Source organism: Microcaecilia unicolor, chromosome 3, assembly GCF_901765095.1.
Source record: "Microcaecilia unicolor chromosome 3, aMicUni1.1, whole genome shotgun sequence".
In the NCBI taxonomy this organism is placed as follows: domain Eukaryota; kingdom Metazoa; phylum Chordata; class Amphibia; order Gymnophiona; family Siphonopidae; genus Microcaecilia; species Microcaecilia unicolor.
The window spans coordinates 214,402,178-214,422,934 of record NC_044033.1 but is presented as its reverse complement, the minus strand read 5'-3'; the positions used below and the strand labels follow the sequence as shown (position 1 = coordinate 214,422,934).

The 20,757-nt window shown below is 46.1% G+C and overlaps 1 protein-coding gene across 1 annotated transcript in view; it reads left to right on the top strand.

The window, feature by feature from the left end:
- Positions 1–20,322, top strand: part of LOC115464960 (long neurotoxin 1-like) — a 28,579-nt gene extending 8,257 nt beyond the window's left edge. Inside the window, exons 2-3 of the mRNA XM_030195353.1 lie at positions 18,727–18,837; positions 19,939–20,322. Coding sequence (XP_030051213.1) covers positions 18,727–18,837; positions 19,939–20,120 — 293 coding nt within the window. The 3' untranslated portion in view covers positions 20,121–20,322. The remainder of the gene's footprint in view (positions 1–18,726; positions 18,838–19,938) is intronic.
- The last annotated feature ends 435 nt before the right edge of the window (positions 20,323–20,757 follow it).

Genomic DNA, 20,757 nt, shown 5'->3' with positions numbered 1-20,757 from the left:
AATCCAGGTCACAAGTACCTGCCAAGATCCCAAAGCAGTACAATACATTTTATGCTGCTTATCCTAGAAATAAGCAGTGGATTTTCCCAAAGTCCATTTTAATAATGGTCTATGGACTTTTCCTTTAGGAAGTCATCCAAACCTTTTTTTAAACCCCGCTAAGCTAACTGCTTTTACTACATTCTCTGTATGGGAAACAAACTTCTAGATCTTGAGGCTACAATGATGGAAGCGGATTTAGTGGCAGTCACGGAGACGTGGTTCACGGAGAACCATGACTGGGATGTTGCTATACCTGGCTATAATCTATTCAGGAAGGACAGAGTAGGAAAAAAGGGTGGAGGTATGGCATTATATGCTAAGAATGATATCCAAGTGACAGAACTGCAGGACATGTGGGGTATGGAAGAAGCGCTGTGGGTTAAACTGGAAAGAGGGAAAGGAAATTGTATCTATATCAGAGTCATATATAGACCACCCTCACAGTCGAATGAAATGGACAGGGACTTAATTGAAGACATCCGCAAGATAGCTAGGAAAGGGGAAGTACTACTGATAGGTGACTTCAATATGCCGGATGTTGATTGGGGTGTCCTGGCTGCGGGGTTGTCTAGAAGCAAAGAGATCTTAGATTCCCTACAGGAAGAATTGTTCCAGCAATGGGTAACGGAACCGATGTGGGATGGAGCTGTTCTGGACCTGGTGCTTATGAATGGAGAGTACATTTCTGTCGTCAAGGTGGCAGACCATTTGGCATCTAGTGATCATCGTATGGTACGGTTCAATATTAAAACAGAAGAGAGGGCTCATTCGAGATTGAAGGTCCTGGATTTCAAAGGAACTAAATTTGCCGAGATGGGGGAATTTCTCAAGGAACAGCGGGATGGGAACAGCTGAAGGATGTAGAACAGCAATGGACAACACTGACAGGAGCTATATTAAAGGCAACTAACCTTTATGTTAGAAAATTACATAAAAATAAGAGGAAAAGAAGGCCTCTCTGGTACTCGAATGTAGTAGCTGAAAAGATAAAGGTAAGGAGTCTAGCCTTTGCACGTTATAAGATGATTCAGAAAGATGAAGACCAGTGGCGTAGGTACGTGGGGCCTGAGGGGGCCTGGGCCCCTGTAGATTTGGCCCTGGCCCCCTGCCCCACGATCCCCTTGAACCCCCCTCCCGCCACCAACTCTCCCCCGCCGTCGCTGCCCGCCCCGCCGCCGCATCTGCTACCTTTTTTGAAGAGAGCGACTTTCTTCCGTGCTCCAGTAGCGCCTTTCTTCTACGAAGTTCCGGCGATCAGCTGTTTCAACGCTGCGTCGAAACAGCTGATCGCCAGAACTTCGTAGAAGAAAGGTGCTACTGGAGCGTGGAAGAAAGTCGCTCTCTTCAAAAAAGGTAGCAGATGCGGCGGCGGGGCGGGCGGCGATGGTGGGGGAGAGTTGGTGGCAGGAGGGGGAGTTCAAGGGGATCGTGGGGCAGGCCGACAGGGGGGGTCAAATGTGGCTGCGGCGACGGCGGCGGCTCGGGGGGGCAGCTAAACAGTGCCCCCCCCACCTCGGGCTCTGGCCCCCCCTCCCGGCGAGGTCTGGCTATGCCCCTGATGAAGACAGGAGAGAATACCTAAATAAGAAAAGAGAAGCTGGAAAAGCAATCAGGAAAGCGAAGCGGCAAATGGAGGAAAAGATAGCTAATACGGTAAAATTGGGGGATAAGACCTTTTTCAGGTATGTAAGCGACAAGAGGAAGTGCCATAATAGCATAGTGAGGCTCAAAGCTGAGGGAGAGAAATATGTGGAAGATGATAAGGATAAAGCTGAACTGCTTAACAATTATTTTAGCTTTGTGTTCACGAATGAAAGACCGGGGGAAGGGCTGCAGAAAACAAAGGCTAAAGGGGATGGATGTATGGTAGACCAAGACCCGTTTACGGAGGACTGTGTTCGTGAGGAGCTTGCCAAACTAAAAGTAGACAGAGCGATGGGTCCTGATGGGATACACCCGAGGGTGCTTATGGAACTCGGAGAAGTTCTGTCGGCTCCGCTGACGGACCTCTTCAATGCTTCCTTAGAAACTGGAGTGGTCCCGGTGGACTGGAGAAGGGCAGATGTGGTTCCTTTGCACAAGAGTGGAAGTAAGGAGGCGGTTGGGAATTACAGACCTGTCAGTCTGACCTCGGTGGTGAGTAAGCTAATGGAAACGCTTCTAAAGAGGAGGATTGTGAGATTTCTTGAACTACATGTAATCAATAGAAATAAAACAAAATAAAACATGAAAAAGAAAATAAGATGATACCTTTTTTACTGGACATAACTTAGTACATTTCAAGATTAGCTTTCGAAGGTTGCCCTTCTTCGTCAGATCGGAAATAAGCAAATCTTGGTAGATGACAGTATATATAAGTTAGACATCAAAGCATTTCAGTGACAATCTAACAGGGTGGGAATGGAGGTGGATGGGTGAGACAGGGGGATATGCATGGAAACAGGAGAGTGACAAACAAAGCATTACAATTTACAATTTTATGGCTTATAATGGGCTAGAAAGCCCAGATCTCTGTTAAGTCCTGTCTGGTGGGTGTCAAAATATTTAATCATTCTGACTTCAAAGGTCTTACGTTCCTGTATTGTTTTAAAGTTACCTTTCAGGATTCTTACTATGAAATCACTAGTACAGTGTTTTGTTTTTGTAAAGTGTTGCCCCACAGGCATGGCATCCTGGCTGGCAATGGCATCCCAAGTGATGTCTATGTAAGTTAAATCTTGTTTTTAGCATCTGAGACCCGAGGCAGCATGGCTTCACTAGTGGCAGGTCGTGTCAGACGAATCTGACTGTCTTCTTTGACTGGGTGATCAAACAGTTGGATGTGGGAGGGGCGCTTGATGTGGTATACTTAGATTTCAGCAAAGCCTTTGACACAGTTCCGCACAGGCGACTGATAAATAAATTGAGTGCCCTCGGTATGGGACCTAGAGTAACTGATTGAGTTAAAAATTGTTTGAATGGTAGGAGACAGAGGGTAGTGGTAAATGGAGCTTGCTCTGAAGAAAAAGGATGTCGTCAGTGGAGTACCGCAGGGATCGGTCCTAGAGCCAGCTCTTTTTAAAGTCTTTGTGAGTGATATTGTGGAAGGGCTGTTTGATAAGGTTTGTCTCTTGCAGATGATACTAAACTCTGCAACAGGGTGGATACCCTGGAGGGTGTGAATGACATGAACAAGGACCTAGCGAAGTTGGAGGAATGGACCAATATTTGGCAACTAAGGTTTAATCCCAAAAAATGCAGGATCATGCACTTGGGTCGCAAAAATCTGAGGGAACAGTACAGTAAAGGGGTGAAGTGATTCAGTGTATGAAGGAAGAGCGGGACTTGGGGGTGATTGTGTCTGATGACCTTAAAGCTTCCATACAGGTAGAAAAAGCGATGGTCAAAGCCAGAAGGATGCTTGGGTGCATAAAGAGAGGCATGACCGGCAGGAAAAAGGAGGTGATAGTGCCGTTGTAAAAGTCTCTAGTGAGGCCCCATTTGGAGTACTGTGTGCAGTTCTGGAGACCGCACCTACGGAAAGATATAAACAGGATGGAGTCGGTCCAGAGGGTGGCTACGAAATTAGTAAGCGGTCTTGAATGCAAAAATTATAGGGACAGGCTTATGAACCTCAACGTGTATACGCTGGAAGACAGAAGGGAGAGAGGAGACATGATAGAAACGTTTAAATATCTCAAGGGCATTTATGTACAGGAAGAGAGCCTTTCTCAAATGAAGGAGAGCTCTGGAATGAGGGGGCATATGACAAAGTTAAGAGGGAATAGGCTTAGGAGTAACCTAAGGAAGTATTATTTCACAGAAAGGGTGGTGGAGGCATGGAATGGCCTCCCGGTGGAGGTGGTGGAGTCTAGGACTGCTCCAGAATTTAAAAAGACATGGGATAAGCATGTGGGATCGCTTAGGAACAGGAAGAATTAGGGGTTACAGATGATGGGCAGACTGGATGGGTCATATGGCCTTTATCTGCCGTCATGTTTCTATGTTTCTAGGTGTGTCAAGTGCTAATGGGTTAATGTGTGATTAGCATGTGAACCAGGGATGTAGCCAGACCTCAAAGTAGGGGTCCAGAGCCCAAAGTGAGAGGGCACATTTTGGCCCACTTCCCCACAGTTCTCCACCCCCACCCCGCCACAACGCCGCATTCCTTGGCTGGCGGGGGTCCACAACCCCCGCCAGCTGAAGCGTTTCTCTAGCAGTGCTCTCCTTAAATTGCCTGCCCTGTTTCCTCTCACATTGCGCATGGTCGATTTTAATGAAATTGAGCATGTGTGAAGTGTCATGCATGCTGAGTTTCACTAAAACCAAACATCCACCACTCTGTATCTGGACTAGCTTGCTACACACACTGTAACTTAGACCATAACGTAAGAACATAAGAGTAGCCATACTAGGTCAGACCAGTGGTCCATCTAGTCCAGCATCCTGTTTTCCAAACAGTGGCCAAGCCAGGTCACAAGTACCTGGCAGAAACCCAAATTTTGGCAATACTCGATATTACAAATCCTCAGTGGCGTTCCTAGGGGGGGCTGACACCCGGGGCGGATCGCCGATGCACCCCACCCCCCGGGTGCAGCGCCCCCCCGGATGCAGCGTGATCCCCCCGGCGAAAGGACACACCCCCCGCGAAAGAACCCCCCCGCCCGACTGCACGCCGCTGGGGGGGTGCCGCGCGCGCCTGCCCGTCGTTCGTTACATGCTCCCTCTGGCCCGGAACAGGAACCTGTTCCGGGGCAGAGGGAGCATGGAACGAACGACGGACAGGCGCGCGCAGCACCCCCCCCCCAGCGGCGTGCACCCGGGGCGGACTGCACCCACCGCCCCCCCCCCTAGGAACACCACTGCAACTCCTTATAGCTTGTTTAACTGTGCAAAGAAGTTACCTTTAGCTTAGCCACCCATCTGTTTATCCCAACTGACTCTACCACCCATCTCGTCCTCATCTGTGTATCTGCACTTGGCCCCTCAGCTATATGGTAAGCTGTATTGCAGAAAAGCATTAGTATCATAGCAATGTTATCTGAGTGTTCTAATTGTGTGCTTATTAGATATTCTATTACACTATGCTGACATTGTATTATATCTCTGTTGATTTTCAATGCGGTGTATATTTTTTATGCTGTTTCATGGTAGTCCTATTATTAGGTTTCAATTTGCTGTTTTCAAGTTTATCTCATTTATTGTATTTATGTTTATATTTGGTCATTTTTACTATTGCTACCCTGTTAACAAAATTGTAAGTTTTATGTTAAACTATACCTGCAGTATACCTCCTTGGCTGGATCTCTTCATAAAGGCGGTTAATACTACTACTACTACTTATCGTTTCTATAGCGCTACTAGATGTACGTAGCGCTGTACACTTGAACATGAAGAGACAGTCCCTGCTCGACAGAGCTTACAATCTAATTAGGACAGACAAACAGGACAAACAAGAGATAAGGGAATATTAAAGTGAGGATGATAAAATAAGGGTTCTGAACAAGTGAATAAGGGTTAGGAGTTAAAAGCAGCATCAAAAAGGTGGGCTTTTAGCTTAGACTTGAAGATGGCCAGAGATGGAGCTTGACGTACTGGTTCAGGAAGTCTATTCCAGGCATATGGTGTAGCAAGATAAAAGGAACGGAGTCTGGAGTTAGCAGTGGAGGAGAAGGGTGCAGATAAGAGAGATTTACCCAGTGAACGGAGTTCCCGGGGAGGAATGTAGGGAGAAATGAGAGTGGAGAGGTACTGAGGAGCTGCAGAGTGAATGCACTTATAGGTCAATAAGAGGAGTTTGAACTGTATGCGGAAACGGATAGGAAGCCAGTGAAGTGGCTTAAGGAGAGGGCTAATATGAGCATAACGACACTGGCGGAATATTAGTCGTGCAGCAGAATTTTGAACAGATTGAAGAGGAGAGAAATGGCTAAGTGGGAGACCTGTGAGAAGCAAGTTGCAATACTCTAAGCGACAGGTGATAAGAGTGTGGATGAGGATTCTGGTAGTGTGCTCAAAAAAGGTTAATAAATCCCAATAAATAAATACATACATACATACATACCAAAATATGAACATAATCACAACTAACTCATAGCACACGTACAGCAAAAATAAAAAAATAAAAAAACGTTTCACCTTGGTTAAAGGTGAAAATACCAGTTTAAAAAAAGCAGCTTAAAATAAAATATCCCAAGCATTTGTATCCATATGACAGCATGAAACACATTCTTGTTACCAACTCTCTCCAGAAGATGGCAGCCTCACAAAGCATTTCAGCAATCTTGATAGTGAGGGCAAAACAGGGGCCCTTTTACAAAGGCGTGCTGAAAAATGGCCTGCAGTAGTGTACTACTACTACTAAATAACATTTCTAGAGCGCTACTAGGGTTACGCAGCGCTGTACAATTTAACAAAGAGAGACAGTCCCTGCTCAAAGAGCTTACAATCTAATAGACAAGTGAACGGTCGGTCCGATAGGGGCAGTCAAATTGGGAGTGTAGACATGTGTTTTGGGTGCGCACAGAATCATTTTTCAGCGCAGCTGCAAAAAATGCCTTTTTAAAATTTTTGTGCAAAATGGACGTGCGGCAAAATGAAAATTGCCTCACGTCAATTTTGGGTCTGAGACCTTACTGCCAGCCATTGACCTAGCGGTAAAGTCTCACACAGTAACCGGGCGGTAATGACCTACGTGTGTCAAATGCCACTTGGCACACGTCTGATATGCGTGTCTGAAAATAAAAATTATTTTTCGGTTGCACGTATTGGACGCGCACCAAAAATTAAATTAGCGCAAGAGCCACGTGGTAGCCAGGCAGTAACTCCATTTTGGTGCTCGTTGGGTGCACATAGGCGCTTGCACGGCTTAGTAAAAGGGCCCCGCAATGTGTACTTACAAGAGTGCTTTTATAATGCTTCCTGCTGAGGTTAAGGGTCATTATTTAAAACCCCCCCCCCCAAAAAACCTCAAAAAGCATGAGGCAACTAAATATATTTTCATTAAATCAATATGAGAATGTGAAAACTGGGATTACTTTAATCAGTGGGAATTGAATTAGAGACTTAAGTACATGTATTGTTAAATAACTTCTGGTTTTTAAAAGAGAAAGAATATAATCAGATGTATTATTTCTAACTAATATTGGACAATAAGTATGTTTTCAATGAAATGATTTGACTATACACCATATTGGCCTTGAAGAAGCCAACCAGATGATCAATGTGGAATAATGAATTAGACGAGTAATATCTGGGGATAATCAGGTTAATGCCACTTTTTTTTTCTGTTTACTATTTAATTGATCTCCTTATCTTGTTTCTCTCTCCCTATTTAGTAGTCTAAGGAAGAGAATAGAATTACCTGACTGAAATAATTCCTATATATTACTTTCTCTGTATTTCTGGCAAGTTGTTTTATTGCTTGTAAAAATTTAAATGGTTATAAATTAAAAAAAAATCAATATGAGAAAATAAATAATTAAAATTGCGCTAAAAAAACACTACTTAGATAAAAATGACCTGATGAAATTTTGTGTCCAAAATCAAGGAAAACATAACATTCTTCAAATGAAAGGCATATCAAGCTTAATACAATTAAAATCACTGAAAAAATGATGCAAATTCATTCAAAAATAATTAAAAGAAATAGAAGTTTATAAAATTGCAGTTATTTCCTTATTCCGATTACATGCTGCATTCCATTGATGTCTTCAAGCATTCCAAAATCGGGACAAAGCCAAAAACACAAAACAGGTAGAAACCTCTATGTGTAGTCCAAAGCAAGAGTAGAGGACGGCAGAAAACACAATTAGCCAACGGGATGAAGCCAAAGGGTCCTTTTTTCAAAGCACCAGTAACTGGACCCGACATGTTCGTGTTTCGGCTTTAAAACCACCTCCTTCTGGGGTCACAATGCAATTATATTAATAAAATTCAAAAATGTTAATCAGTATCAAATATCATAAAGTAAAAAATGTACATACACAAGAAAGAAAGATATAAGTTATATACAATAAAATGAAAAAGTCACATAACTAAAACCAGTATAATAATATAAGTACATAAGTATTGCCATACTGGGAAAGACCAAATTTGGGTCCATCAAGCCCAACATCCTGTTTCCAACAGTGGCCAAACCAGGTCACAAATACCTGGCAAGATCCCAAAAAAATACAAAACATTTTATAATGCTTATCCCAGAAATAGTGGATTTTCCCCAAGTCCATTTAATAACGGTCTATGGACTTTTCCTTTAGGAAGCCATCCAAACCTTTTTAAAACTCCACTAAGCTAACCGCCTTTACCAGATTCTCTGGCAACGAATTCCAGAGTTTAATTACACGTTGAGAGAAGAAACATCTTCTCCGGTTCGTTTTAAATTTACTATATTGTAGCTTCATCGCATGCCCCCAGTCCTAGTATTTTTGGAAAGCGTAAACAGATGCTTCACATCTACCCGTTCAACTCCACTCATTATTTTATAGACTTCTATCATATCTCCCCTCAGCTGCCTTTTCTCCAAGCTGAAGAGCCCTAGCCACTCTAGCCTTTCCTCATAGGGAAGTCGTCCCATCCCCTTTACCATTTTCGTTGCCCTTCTCTGCACCTTTTCTAATTCTACTATATCTTTTTTGAGATACAGCGACCAGAATTGAACACAATATTTGAGGTGCGGTTGCACCATGGAGCGATACAAAGGCATTATAACATCCTCATTTTTGTTTTCCATTCCTTTCCCAATAATACCTAACATTCTATTTGCTTTCTTAGCTGCAGCAGCATACTGAGCAGAAGGTTTCAACGTATCATCGATGACGACGCCTAGATCCCTTTCTTGGTCTGTGACTCCTAACGTGGAACCTTGCATGACGTAGCTATAATTCGGGTTCCTCTTTCCCACATGCATCGCTTTGCACTTGCTCACATTAAACGTCATCTGCCATTTAGACGCCCAGTCTCGTAAGGTCCTCTTGTAATTTTTCACAATCCTCCCGTGATTTAACGACTTTGAAAAATTTTGTGTCATCAGCAAATTTAATTACCTCACTAGTTACTCCCATCTCTAGGTCATTTATAAATACAGTATGTTAAAAAGCAGCGGTCCCAGCACAGACCCCTGGGGAACCCCACTAACTACTAGAAGGAGCTTTTGGCGTGGAAAGGCGTAGGAGAAGTGGAAAAACAGTGGTCCAAGCTAAAGGCTGCTATAAATATGGTGACTGATCTTTTTGTGAGGAAAGTAAACAAAAACAAGAGAAGCAGGAAGCCTATTTGGTTCTCCAAACAAGTAGCTGAAAAAATAAGAGCAAAAGAGACTTTGTTCAAGAAATACAAAAGAACGCAACAAGAGGATCACGGAAAAGATTATCGGATTAAACTCAAACACTAACTACCTTTCTCCATTGAACTATAAGAAAATGAAACCATACTAGAACAGTGAGTAATTCAAAACCGAGTCCCAAGAATCTCAATAAAAACAATATACCAAAAGGATTTTGCTTCCTTAATAAAAATACATATGGGGCAGTGTTGAACACATAGGAATCAATAAAAAGCTTGCTCAAAGATGTTTCCTTGCCACCACATTTGGAGACTAAATATTTATTTTAGACTTCATGAAGAATAAAGGTTTGCATCTATAGGAGTGTCAGGATGCACAAAGAAGGTTAAGAAAGCAGTATGGCAACCACAATACACGTCATCGGAGCAAATCATCAAGGAAAACTTGGTCACGTTTCAGTAAATTTCCTGCATCAGAGGAATGAACAAATCCTTCGACGTCCTGAGTGACAGAGCATCGCTAGATGTGAGATCTTATTACATGTGAAGGTACAGAGTATCAACATAGCATGGTGAAACTCCACTGGGACAACATTGAAGAATTTGTTTAATCCCTTGATGTAGGCAGTGCCAAAATGTGGCTGTGTCAGGTTTCCTTAATGATCTGCTCCAATAAAGTGCTTTGTGGCTGCCATACTGCCTTCTTGACCTTCCTTGTGTGTCCTGGCACACCTATTATTGCACCTTGGTAGACTTTAACCTATCAGGTCAATAATGACCATTGTTTTCAAGGGTTCTAGGGGTGATCCAGGAAGATAGAGACCAGTAAGGTGATGTCGGTCCCGGGCAAAATAGTGGAAACTATTATAAAGTATAAAATGACAGAACACGTAGACAAACATGATTTAATGGGTCAAAGTCAGCATGGGTTCAGCCAAGAGAAGTCTTGCCTCACCAATTTGCTTCATTTCGTTGAAGGCGTGAATACACATGTGGATAAAGGTGAGTTGATGTAGTGTATCTAGATTTTCAGAAAGCTTTTGAAAATGTTCCTCATGAGAGACTCCTGTGAGAATTAAAGAGTCTGGTGTGGATTAGGAATTGGTTATTGGACAGAAAACAGAGGATAGGGTTAAATGGTCATTTCTCTCAATGGAGGAGGGTGAACAGTGGAGTGCCGCAGGGATATGTATTGGGACTGGTGCTATTTAACATATTTATAAATGATATGGAAATCAGAACGACGAGTGAGGTGATTAAAATTGCAGATGAGCCTCAGTGGGCGCTTCCCGGTCCCACCTTGAAGAACCCTGGTGGTCTAGTGTCCTCTGCGGGGGCAGGAAAGGACAATACACTTTCTTGCCCACTGACGCTATTCTGCCTGGCGCCACGGTGATTTCAAAATGGCTGCCGAGACTTCCTGCATCAGTCTCGCGAGACTATCGAGACCTGCAAGACTACCGTGGGAAGTGTCAGTACCCATTTTGAAAACATGGCGGAGCCAGGCAGAATAGCGGTAGTGGGCAGGAAAGATTGGGGTTCTTTTCTGCCCCTGAATAAGCCACTAGACCACCAGGGCCTTTCAAGGTAGGAGCTGGAATGGCCCACTACTGAGGATGTGTGACTGTAGTGTACAGAAAGGGGGCAGCAGCTGCAGCAGTAGGAGGCTGTAGTGAGTGGGAGGGGGCTGTGGGGGAGCGGTGGGCAGTGGTCGGGGGGGGGGGGGGCTCAATGACCTTTACTACCCGGGGGCCCAGATCACAGTCAGTCCGTCCTTGGTGTCTAGGGCAGATGCGCATATAACTCAAAATTGCCACTTGACAGCAACTATTGATTGTTGACACCTCATTAACTATTTAATTTGCACGCGCATGTACTTATGGCGACCTATATTGAATCCGGTGATAAGCCCACCTGTTTGTGGTACCGAAAATGAAGCACCAGTTTATAGAATTGCCGCCATTGTTGTTCACCCAAATAATATAGGCTTCATATGGACTATAGAACTGAATCAGTTCTTGTGGTCAGTGAGATCCACCCCCCGTCTTGATGGAGGGAAGAATGACCTATTTGATATAAGTGTAGCTTTCGAATCTGGTTGGCCTTGCAGGGGTAGTTTCATTCCCGATCAATGCACCTTTGAGGAGCAATTCTGTACAGATTGCCAAAAATGCGAGCCAAACAGTGGGCATTAGGAGTGGCCTAGTGGTTAGGGTGGTGGACTTTGGTCCTGAGGAACTGGGTTCAATTCCTACTTCAGGCACAGGCAGCTCCTTGTGACTCTGGGCAAGTCACTTAACCCTCCTTTACCCCATGTAAGCTGCATTGAGCCTGCCATGAGTGGGAAAGCGCGGGGGTACAAATGTAACAAAAATTTTAAAAAATTTCATCATAGCGTCTGCACAACCAGATTCTGTTATAAAAGGCTAGTGTAAGTCTTCATTTATGTTTCAACATTTAAGCACCACCACTTTTGCCTGGTCTATGGCAGATGTAAATGCACATGCCTAAATATTGGCAAATACATGTGTAATATACAGTATTCTATAAGCTTTGTGCATAAATGCATGAATCGCCCATGGCCTGCCCATGTGCACACACTTTTCCAATTATGTGCTATAGCACTTAGGCCAGGGGAGGGCAACCTTGGTCCTCAAGGGCCACAACCTAGTCAGGTTTTCAGAATTTCCACATGAGTTCATTCGCATGTACTGCTTTTATTGTAGGCAAATGGATCTCATGCATATTCATTGTGGCAATCTTGAAAACCCTCGAGGACAGTGGTTGCCCTCTCCTGACTTAAGTGCTACCTTATGGAGTCATTCATGGCTCTATCCTTGCCCCCACACTTTTCAATCTTTTCTTATCCCCCTGATGACCCTCATCCAGAAAAATACGCTTAGCCCAATCTCTACTCAGGCAAGAGAAGCTTCAAATTATATTTATAGTAGCCGTCTGGCAGGGGTTATGGAGGGCTGCAGATGTCTTCTGCTGGCAGGGCTTGGGGATCCTGCCAACTGTGCCAACAATGTGCTGCTGCTGGGTGGGCCTGAGCCAAAATTGGGTGAGCTGAAGTCTTCGCGTGGCTACACCCCTGCTCCTGCCTAAAACTAGGTGGCTCCTTATAGAATTACCTCCTTTGTCATATATTGTCATCAGTAAATGTAACATAGTAGAGGGGCATTTTCGAACGGGGACGCTCATCTCCATGGCCGGCCATCTCCGGGGCCAGCTCCATAAATGGGCGGAGCCAACCGTATTTTTGAAAAAGATGGCCGGCCATCTTTTTTTTGATAATACAGTTGGGGCCGCCCAAATGTCAGAGATGGCCGGGTTTGAGATGGCCGGCCTCGGTTTTTGCCCATAATGGAAACCGAAGCCGGCCATCTCAAACCCGGCCAAATGCAAGCCATTTGGTCGTGGGAGGGGCCAGCATTTGTAGTGCACTGGTCCCCCTCATATGCCAGGACACCAACCGAGCACCCTAGGGCAGGGGTAGGCAACTCCGGTCCTCAAGAGCCGCAGGCAGGTCAGGTTTTCAGGATATCCACAATGAATATGCAGAAGATAGATTTGCAAGCACTGCCTCCATGGTATGCAGATCTATCTCATGCATATTCATTGAGGATATCCTGAAAACCTGACCTGCCTGCGGCTCTCGAGGACTGGAGTTGCCTACCCCTGTTCTAGGGGGCACTGCAGTGGACTTCAAAAATTGCTCGCAGATGCATACTTCCCTTACCTTGGGTGCTGAGACCCCAAATCCCCACCAAAACCCACTCCCCACAATTGTACACCATTACCATAGCCCTTAGGGGTGAAGGGGGGCACCTACATGTGGGTACAGTGGGTTTTGGGGGGTTTGGGAGGGCTTAACATTTACCACCACAAGTGTAACAGGTAGGGGGGATGGGCTTGGGTCCACCTGCCTGAAGTGCACTGCAACCACTAAGTACTGCTCCAGGGACCTGCATACTGCTGTCAGGGAGCTGGGTATGACATTTGAGGCTGGCATAGAGGCTGGCAAAAAAATGTTTTTTTTTATTTTTTTTTGGGTGAGAGGGGGTTGGTGACCAATGGGGGAGTAAGGGGAGGTCATCCTGGATTCCCTCCGGTGGTCATCTGGTCAGTTGGGGCACCTTTTTTAAGCTTGGTCATGAATAAAAAGGGACCAAGTAAAGTCGGCCAAATGCTCGTCAGGGCTGGCTTTCTTTTTTCCATTATCGGGTGAAGCTGGCCATCTCAAACCACGCCCCCCTCCGCCTTCACTAGCTTGCCGACACGCCCCCTTGAACTTTCACCGGCTCCGCGACAGAAAGCAGTTGGAGCCACCCAAAATTGGCTTTCGATTATACCGATTTGGCCAGCTTTAGGAGATGGCCGGCCATCTCCCGATTTGTGTCGGAAGATGGCCGGCGATCTCATTCGCAAATAAGCTGGATAGTAACCTAGTAAATGACAGCAGATACAGATCAAAATGGCCTTTCCAGTCCACCTAGTAAGGTAATTAAGATTGTAACCGCTGCTCCATGCAGGTTAACTATACCTCTACATCTCTGTTTAGGGATGTGACTTCACCCCTGTGAAGTTTAACCCCCCCCCCCCCCCCACCCCATGACCTCGGAAAAACCATTTCCATACAGACTGCTACAGGAAGCACTTGGTAATTTTTGATGATTCTAATGTGTTTTCATTATTCACCACATAATTGCTTTACCATACTTTATAGTTCTACAGACCTTGAGGCAGGAGGCTAAGCCGAAACACGGCTCCATGTCATGAGTATCCCAGGGGCGTAGCTACGGGTGGGCCTGGGTGGGCCCAGGCCCACCCAATTTCAGTCCAGGCCCGCCCAGCGCCAGCTCCCATTGCCGGCCACTGCTGCTTTTCCTGATGAGCAGCAGGGCCGGCGCTACAAAAAGAAGAAGTGCTCAGCTGAGCTGACTGAGCTGAGCGCCAACGCGTCGCTAAGGACGAGAAAAAAATGTTTTAAAAAAAACGCGGCACTGCACGCAGCCTCGAAGCATTGGCTGCTGGCTCTGTGCAGGCTCCTCCCATCTCTTACATCACTGCCCCTGTAGCGAAGCAGGGGCAGTGACGTAAGAGACCGGAAGGAGCCTGCAGAGCCAGCAGCCAATGCTTCGAGGCTGCCTGCAGTGCCGCGTTTTTTAAAAACATTTTTTCTCGTCGGGTTAACGACGCGTTGGCGCTCAGCTCAGTCAGCTGAGCGCTTCTTCTTTTTGTAGCGCCGGCCCTGCTGCTCATCAGGAAAAGCAGCAGTGGCCGGCAATGGGAGCTGGGGCTGGTGGGCCTGAATGTGGGAGAGAGAAAATGGATGGCAGGATGGGGAGAAAGCGGGAAAATGGAAGGATGGGGAGAGAAAGAGGGAAAACAGATGGGAGGATGGCAGAGAAAGAGGGAAAACAGAAGGATGGGGAGAGAAAGAGGGAAAACATGGGAGGATGGCAGAGAAAGAGGGAAAACGGAGGATGGGGAGAGAAAGAGGGAAAACAGATGGGAGGATGGCAGAGAAAGAGGGAAAATGGAAAGATGGGGAGAGAAAGAGGGAAAACAGATGGGAGGATGGCAGAGAAAGAGGGAAAACGGAGGATGGGGAGAGAAAGAGGGAAAACAGATGGGAGGATGGCAGAGAAAGAGGGAAAACGGAAGGATGGGGAGAGAAAGAGGGAAAACATGGGAGGATGGCAGAGAAAGAGGGAAAACGGAGGATGGGGAGAGAAAGAGGGAAAACAGATGGCAGGATGGGGAGAAAGAGGGAAAATGGAAGGATGGGGAGAGAAAGAGGGAAAACAGATGGGAGGATGGCAGAGAAAGAGGGAAAATGGAAAGATGGGGAGAGAAAGGGAAAACAGATGGGAGGATGGCAGAGAAAGAGGGAAAATGGAAGGATGGGGAGAGAAAGAGGGAAACAGATGGAGGATGGCAGAGAAAGAGGGAAAACGGAAGGATGGGGAGAGAAAGAGGGAAAACATGGGAGGATGGCAGAGAAAGAGGGAAAACGGAGGATGGGGAGAGAAAGAGGGAAAACAGATGGCAGGATGGGAGGAAAGAGGGAAAATGGAAGGAGGGGAGAGAAAGAGGGAAAACAGATGGGAGGATGGCAGGAAAGAGGGAAACGGAGGAGGGAGGAGAGAAAGAGGGAAAACAGATGGGAGGATGGCAGAGAAAGAGGGAAAACGGAGGATGGGGAGAGAAAGAGGGAAAACAGATGGGGAGGATGGGCAGAGAAAGAGGGAAAACGGAAGGATGGGGAGAGAAAGAGGGAAAACATGGGAGGATGGCAGAGAGAAAGAGGGAAACGGAGGAGGGGAGGAGAGAGAAAGAGGGAAAACAGATGGCAGGATGGGGGAGAAAGAGGGAAAATGGAAAGGATGGGGCAGAGAAGAAAGAGGGAAGGAAAACAGGATGGGAGGAGGCAGAGGAAAGAGGGGAAAATGGAAGGATGGGGAGAGAAAGAGGGGAAAACAGATGGGAGGATGGCAGAGAAGAGGGAAAAAGGAAGGATGGGGAGAGAAAGAGGGAAACATGGGAGGATGGCAGAGAAAGAGGGAAAACGGAGGATGGGGAGAGAAAGAGGGAAAACAGATGGCAGGATGGGGAGAAAGAGGGAAAAGGGAAGGATGGGGAGAGAAAGAGGGAAAACAGATGGGAGGATGGCAGAGAAAGAGGGGAAAATGGAAGATGGGGAGAGAAAGGGAAAACAGATGGGAGGATGGCAGAGAAGAGGGAAAATGGAAAGATGGGGAGAGAAAGAGGGAAAACAGATGGGAGGATGGCAGAGAAAGAGGGAAAACGGAAGGAGGGGGAGAGAAAGAGGGAAAACATGGGAGGATGGCAGAGAAAGAGGGAAAACGGAGGATGGGAGAGAAAAACAGATGGGAGGATGGCAGAGAAAGAGGGAAAACGGAAGGATGGGGAGAGAAAGAGGGAAAACATGGGAGGATGGCAGAGAAAGAGGGAAAACGGAGGATGGGGAGAGAAAGAGGGAAAACAGATGGCAGGATGGGGAGAAAGAGGGAAAATGGAAGGATGGGGAGAGAAAGAGGGAAAACAGATGGGAGGATGGCAGAGAAAGAGGGAAAACGGAGGATGGGGAGAGAAAGAGGGAAAACAGATGGGAGGATGGCAGAGAAAGAGGGGAGATGGATGAAAGGATGCAGAGAAAAAGGGGAGAGACTGGAAGGATGTGTAGAGAAGGGACACTAAACAGAAAAGGGTAGAGAGATAGACACTGGTTAGAAGGAGGGAGAGAGACATTAGATGGAAGGATCAGGAGAGAGGGTAGATGGGTGGAAGGATGGGGAGAGAAAGAGGGAAGACGCTGGATGGAAGGGTAGGGAGAAAGTGGTGACACTGGATGGAAGGATGCAGAAAGAAAGAGGGGAGACTATTGGAAGGATGGGGAGAGAGAGGGGAGACACTGGAAGGATGGGGAGAGAAAGAGGAGAGCTGCTGCATGGAAAGGGGGAGTAGTGAAAGATTGGAGAATAAGAGGAAGGGGCATGGGGAGAACAAGGGTGAGAAAAAGATGAAAAGCCATAAGTAGATGAAGGAAATTAAAGAATGGATAGTAAGAATGAATTAAATCTGGACACAGAGAGAGGCAGAAAAATATTGAAGAAAGCAAAGAAAAAGGAGAGAAAAATGACAAATGGCCAGGAAACCCTGGCAGAAGAGTTAAGCGAAAACGAAGGAAAGCAGAATCTAGAGACTGGGAGCAACACAATGAGAAAAAGTAAATGGCCATACAACAAAGGTAAAGAAAATAATTTTATTTTTAATTTAGTATAAAGTAATATGGTGTTAATAAAGTTTCAGAGACCAATACTTCCTTCCTTAGGTCAGGAGAGGATACCGTAACAGCATTATACTGACCTGAGGCAGGAGGTTTTGGCCTCTGAAAGCTCACTGAAAAGGATTAGGCTATTAAATAAATTGTCTGAAATCTGATGCGCTGAAAAGCAGCACTTTACCCTGTGTGACAAATGCATCTGAGTGTGACTACATTTTGCTGGGGGAGGGGGGGGGGGGGTAGAGAGAAAATTTTGTGCCCACCCACTTTGGGTTCAGGCCCACCCAAAATTGGCAGTCTGGCTACGCCACTGGAGTATCCCTTGTTTTTTGGAGGAAAGCCATCCACTTACCCTACTCCCTTGGACACCTCACAGATAATAGTCAACCACCCTTCTGAATTCATGTGCAACTTTCTTTAAAAGTTAGTCCCCTTATTTTCTAACTTTTGTTACTCTGTCTTATCTGTCTAAATGCTCCATCTCCGTTTACACTCTTTGCTGTCTATTACGATGTTTTATTGGGTGTTGTGTTGACATTGTAAGTAGTATACTACGCCTTATTGTGCATTGTGATTTGAATATTTTTACTGTTGTAATTGTCTATTAACTATGTTTGACTTATTTTTCTGTCGTCCAAAATACAGCAAATAAATCCTAAGAAAGACAGGTACTTTCTCTGTCCCTAGTGAGCTCACAATCTAATTTTTTTGTAATTCTACAGTTAACTTTTCCATACCAAAAATGTCCCAGGCTTTACCTAGCAGCTGACAGTAAATGCTGAATTAGGTGAGTTGTATGTCTGGCCACCAGCAGCTTTCTGTCTATGCCTAGAATATATAATGGCTTATCCACAGGCAAAACAAGACTGATCAGTGCTGTTTTGAGCTGAGACGCTCAGTTTCCGTCCTTTGGCCTTTTACTAATTCTCTGTGTACATCCCATGCCTTTTCGAATTCCATCACTGCTTTGGACCTGTGGTAACGTGAATGAGGGCAGGCTCGGAGCCTGGATAAAATGGGGCCACACAGTGGATTAAGTGAACAGAAATAATATTTATTAAAGGTGTCAGGTAGGGGTTTTTTGTTCAATTCACAAGTGGGGGAGAAAGTAAACAGAAAACTAGTTCTTAAATGTAAAAATGTCCAGTGTGCACTACTGTCTCTCAGCAAGACAGTGCACTCTGCTTGACTCTGGTCTGGATTCACAGAGTTACCAGTATAAATTTTAGCAAATGACAAAGGTTAGCCTGTGTCCAGCCAGGCCAAAGATACAAGTCTGCAAGGTCCCAAGTTGAACTTGGCTACCTGACTGCTGCAGTTGCAGTTCACTGCTTCACTCTGGATTTGGAACTCCTAAACCTGCTTGTGCCCTTGGCTTTTATACTTCTTGGGCCACAGCCTCTTGGCTCCACCCCTCCTGTGTCACTTCCTCCCTGCCGGGAGGGATTGTGAGTTTTAAGGAGGTTCTGACACTGTTGAGTGTCATTAAGGGGGAGCAGTAGTGTGTTATAGACTCCCTCACAGGTCCCCACCACTTTCCCTGGGAGAACGTTCTGGACATCCACTACACCTACCTGTTTGTCTCACTTGTATCGCATTTGCTTTTCCAGGAGATGGCCTAAAGTGCTACCATTGTGACCTGTGTATAGACCTCACAATTCAGAACCATACCGCGACCTGCAGTGATAACCAGAAGTGCGTCACTTCCAAGGCCAACAATGGTGGGTGATGGCTGGGGGAAGGGGACATTGGGGAAAGGGGAAGGGCTGAGGGTAGGGAGCTTGGGGATATGAACACTCCAGGGAGAGCCATGCTTCATGGCTGAGAGAAGGCAATAAGGAGGGTGGATAGGGTTACCATATGTCCGGTTTTACCCGGACATGTCCTCTTTTTGAGGACATGGCCAGTCAACCGGGCGGGTTTTGCCAGCCTGCCCGTTTGTCCGGATTTCATTCAAAATGGCCGCCGAGAGTTGAAGCGGCCTCGCGAGACTTCCGCTTCAACTCTCGGTGGCCATTTTGAATCGGCACTGGGACCGTCAGCGAGGAACAGTATGTAGGGCAGCATTCCGGGCAGGAAAGAGGGGGCTCTTTCCTGCCCCAAAGAGGTCACTAGACCACCAGGGCAGTATGGTAAGGTAAGGGGAGGGGAGGATAGGACCCCCTTAGGGGGTGTGATGGGGTGTGTGAAAGGGGTGGGGCGGTATGTGACAGGGGGTGGGTGGGGAGTGTGAAAGGGGGCGGGGTGTGGGTGGTGTGTAGTGTGGTGTGGTGTGGTGTGGTGGGGTGGGGCGGGGTGGGTATGGCAGGGGCAGGGCATGTGTCCTTTTTTTGGGGGGGGAGCAAATATGGTAACCCTAAGGGTGAAGGGATGAGAGGAAGGAGCTTCAAATAAGCTGAGGATAGTGGCTGATGGAAGGGGGTAAGAAGGAGGAATGGGCCTAAATGGAGGAACAAGCAGGAAGGGTGGGGATTGGGATTGATGGGATGGAGCAGGGACAGCATGAAGGCCTGCTCAGTGTGGTTTAACTGGACAGGGGCCTCTCCTGCCAACTCATTTGACTACTGACCCTCTAATCTGTAGAGGTGTTTTCCATCCAGTACCAAAATCCAGTTTCCCTGTGCTTCAGTTCTCATTCCCACTTCAGTCACTGACTCTGTGTGCAGTCCCTTTACTTCCCCAGGTCTTGGGTACCCCTTCACACCCTATGTTCTTCACAGTAGGAACTTACTAAAGCTGTACTGTAATCACTTACCCAGCAGGCTGACTCTAATATAGTAATATAACTTTTGTCCTTACTGTGTTCTCTTCTCCCATCATAGGTACACTGGTGAAACGCGGCTGCCTGGACTCCAATAAATGTGAAACCAGAGAGACCATCACCCTGTCCGATTATTACCACTCCTGCTGTAACACGGACCATTGTAACTCTGGTCACTTGCTCCAACTCTCCCTGCTGGTCTGTTTAGCAGTGGCCGGCTTGTGGCTGCTGACTCTTACTTAAAGACAAACCTGGTCCTCTGTATCGCCTGTCTAAATCGAGAACCTCTGGAAATACCTAATCGTTGAATAAACGAATGCCTATGTGTGTGTTTATATTCGTATTCGATTAGTTTCAGCCCCAAATAGCGCCCTGAATACATTATTCGTATTCAGCCAAATAGCAATTTAAATTTGAATATGAATAATCCCGGGCTAAATCCTACTGAAATAAACACTTGATCTCTGATTTCACGTTGCTTCTTTTATTATTTGTTATGTTAGAGCTCAATGCTTCATATTCGTATTCGGCCGAATAATATTTTTCACAGCTCTAGTATTTGTATTTCTGGACATTATGGAGAAGAATAGGGAGTAAGAGGAAAAGAAGGTAGGATGCATGTCTTTGAAATAATCTAGCCAGAGGTTTTGTACATGTAAAGCAGGATTGTCTAACTACAGCGGTGTAGTTTTGGGGAGGGCTTAAGTCCAAAACGGGTGGGCACAAAATTTAGCCCTGCCCCCGCTCTCTGCCCCCTCCTTGCTCTCTATGTCCCCACCCCAAAGCTGGCGGGCATCCCCACCAGCAGAAGAGACATCCTCCCCAGTGGTCGGGAACTCCCCTACGTTTGCAATCAGTGGCACTTTCCATGGGCTGCCCC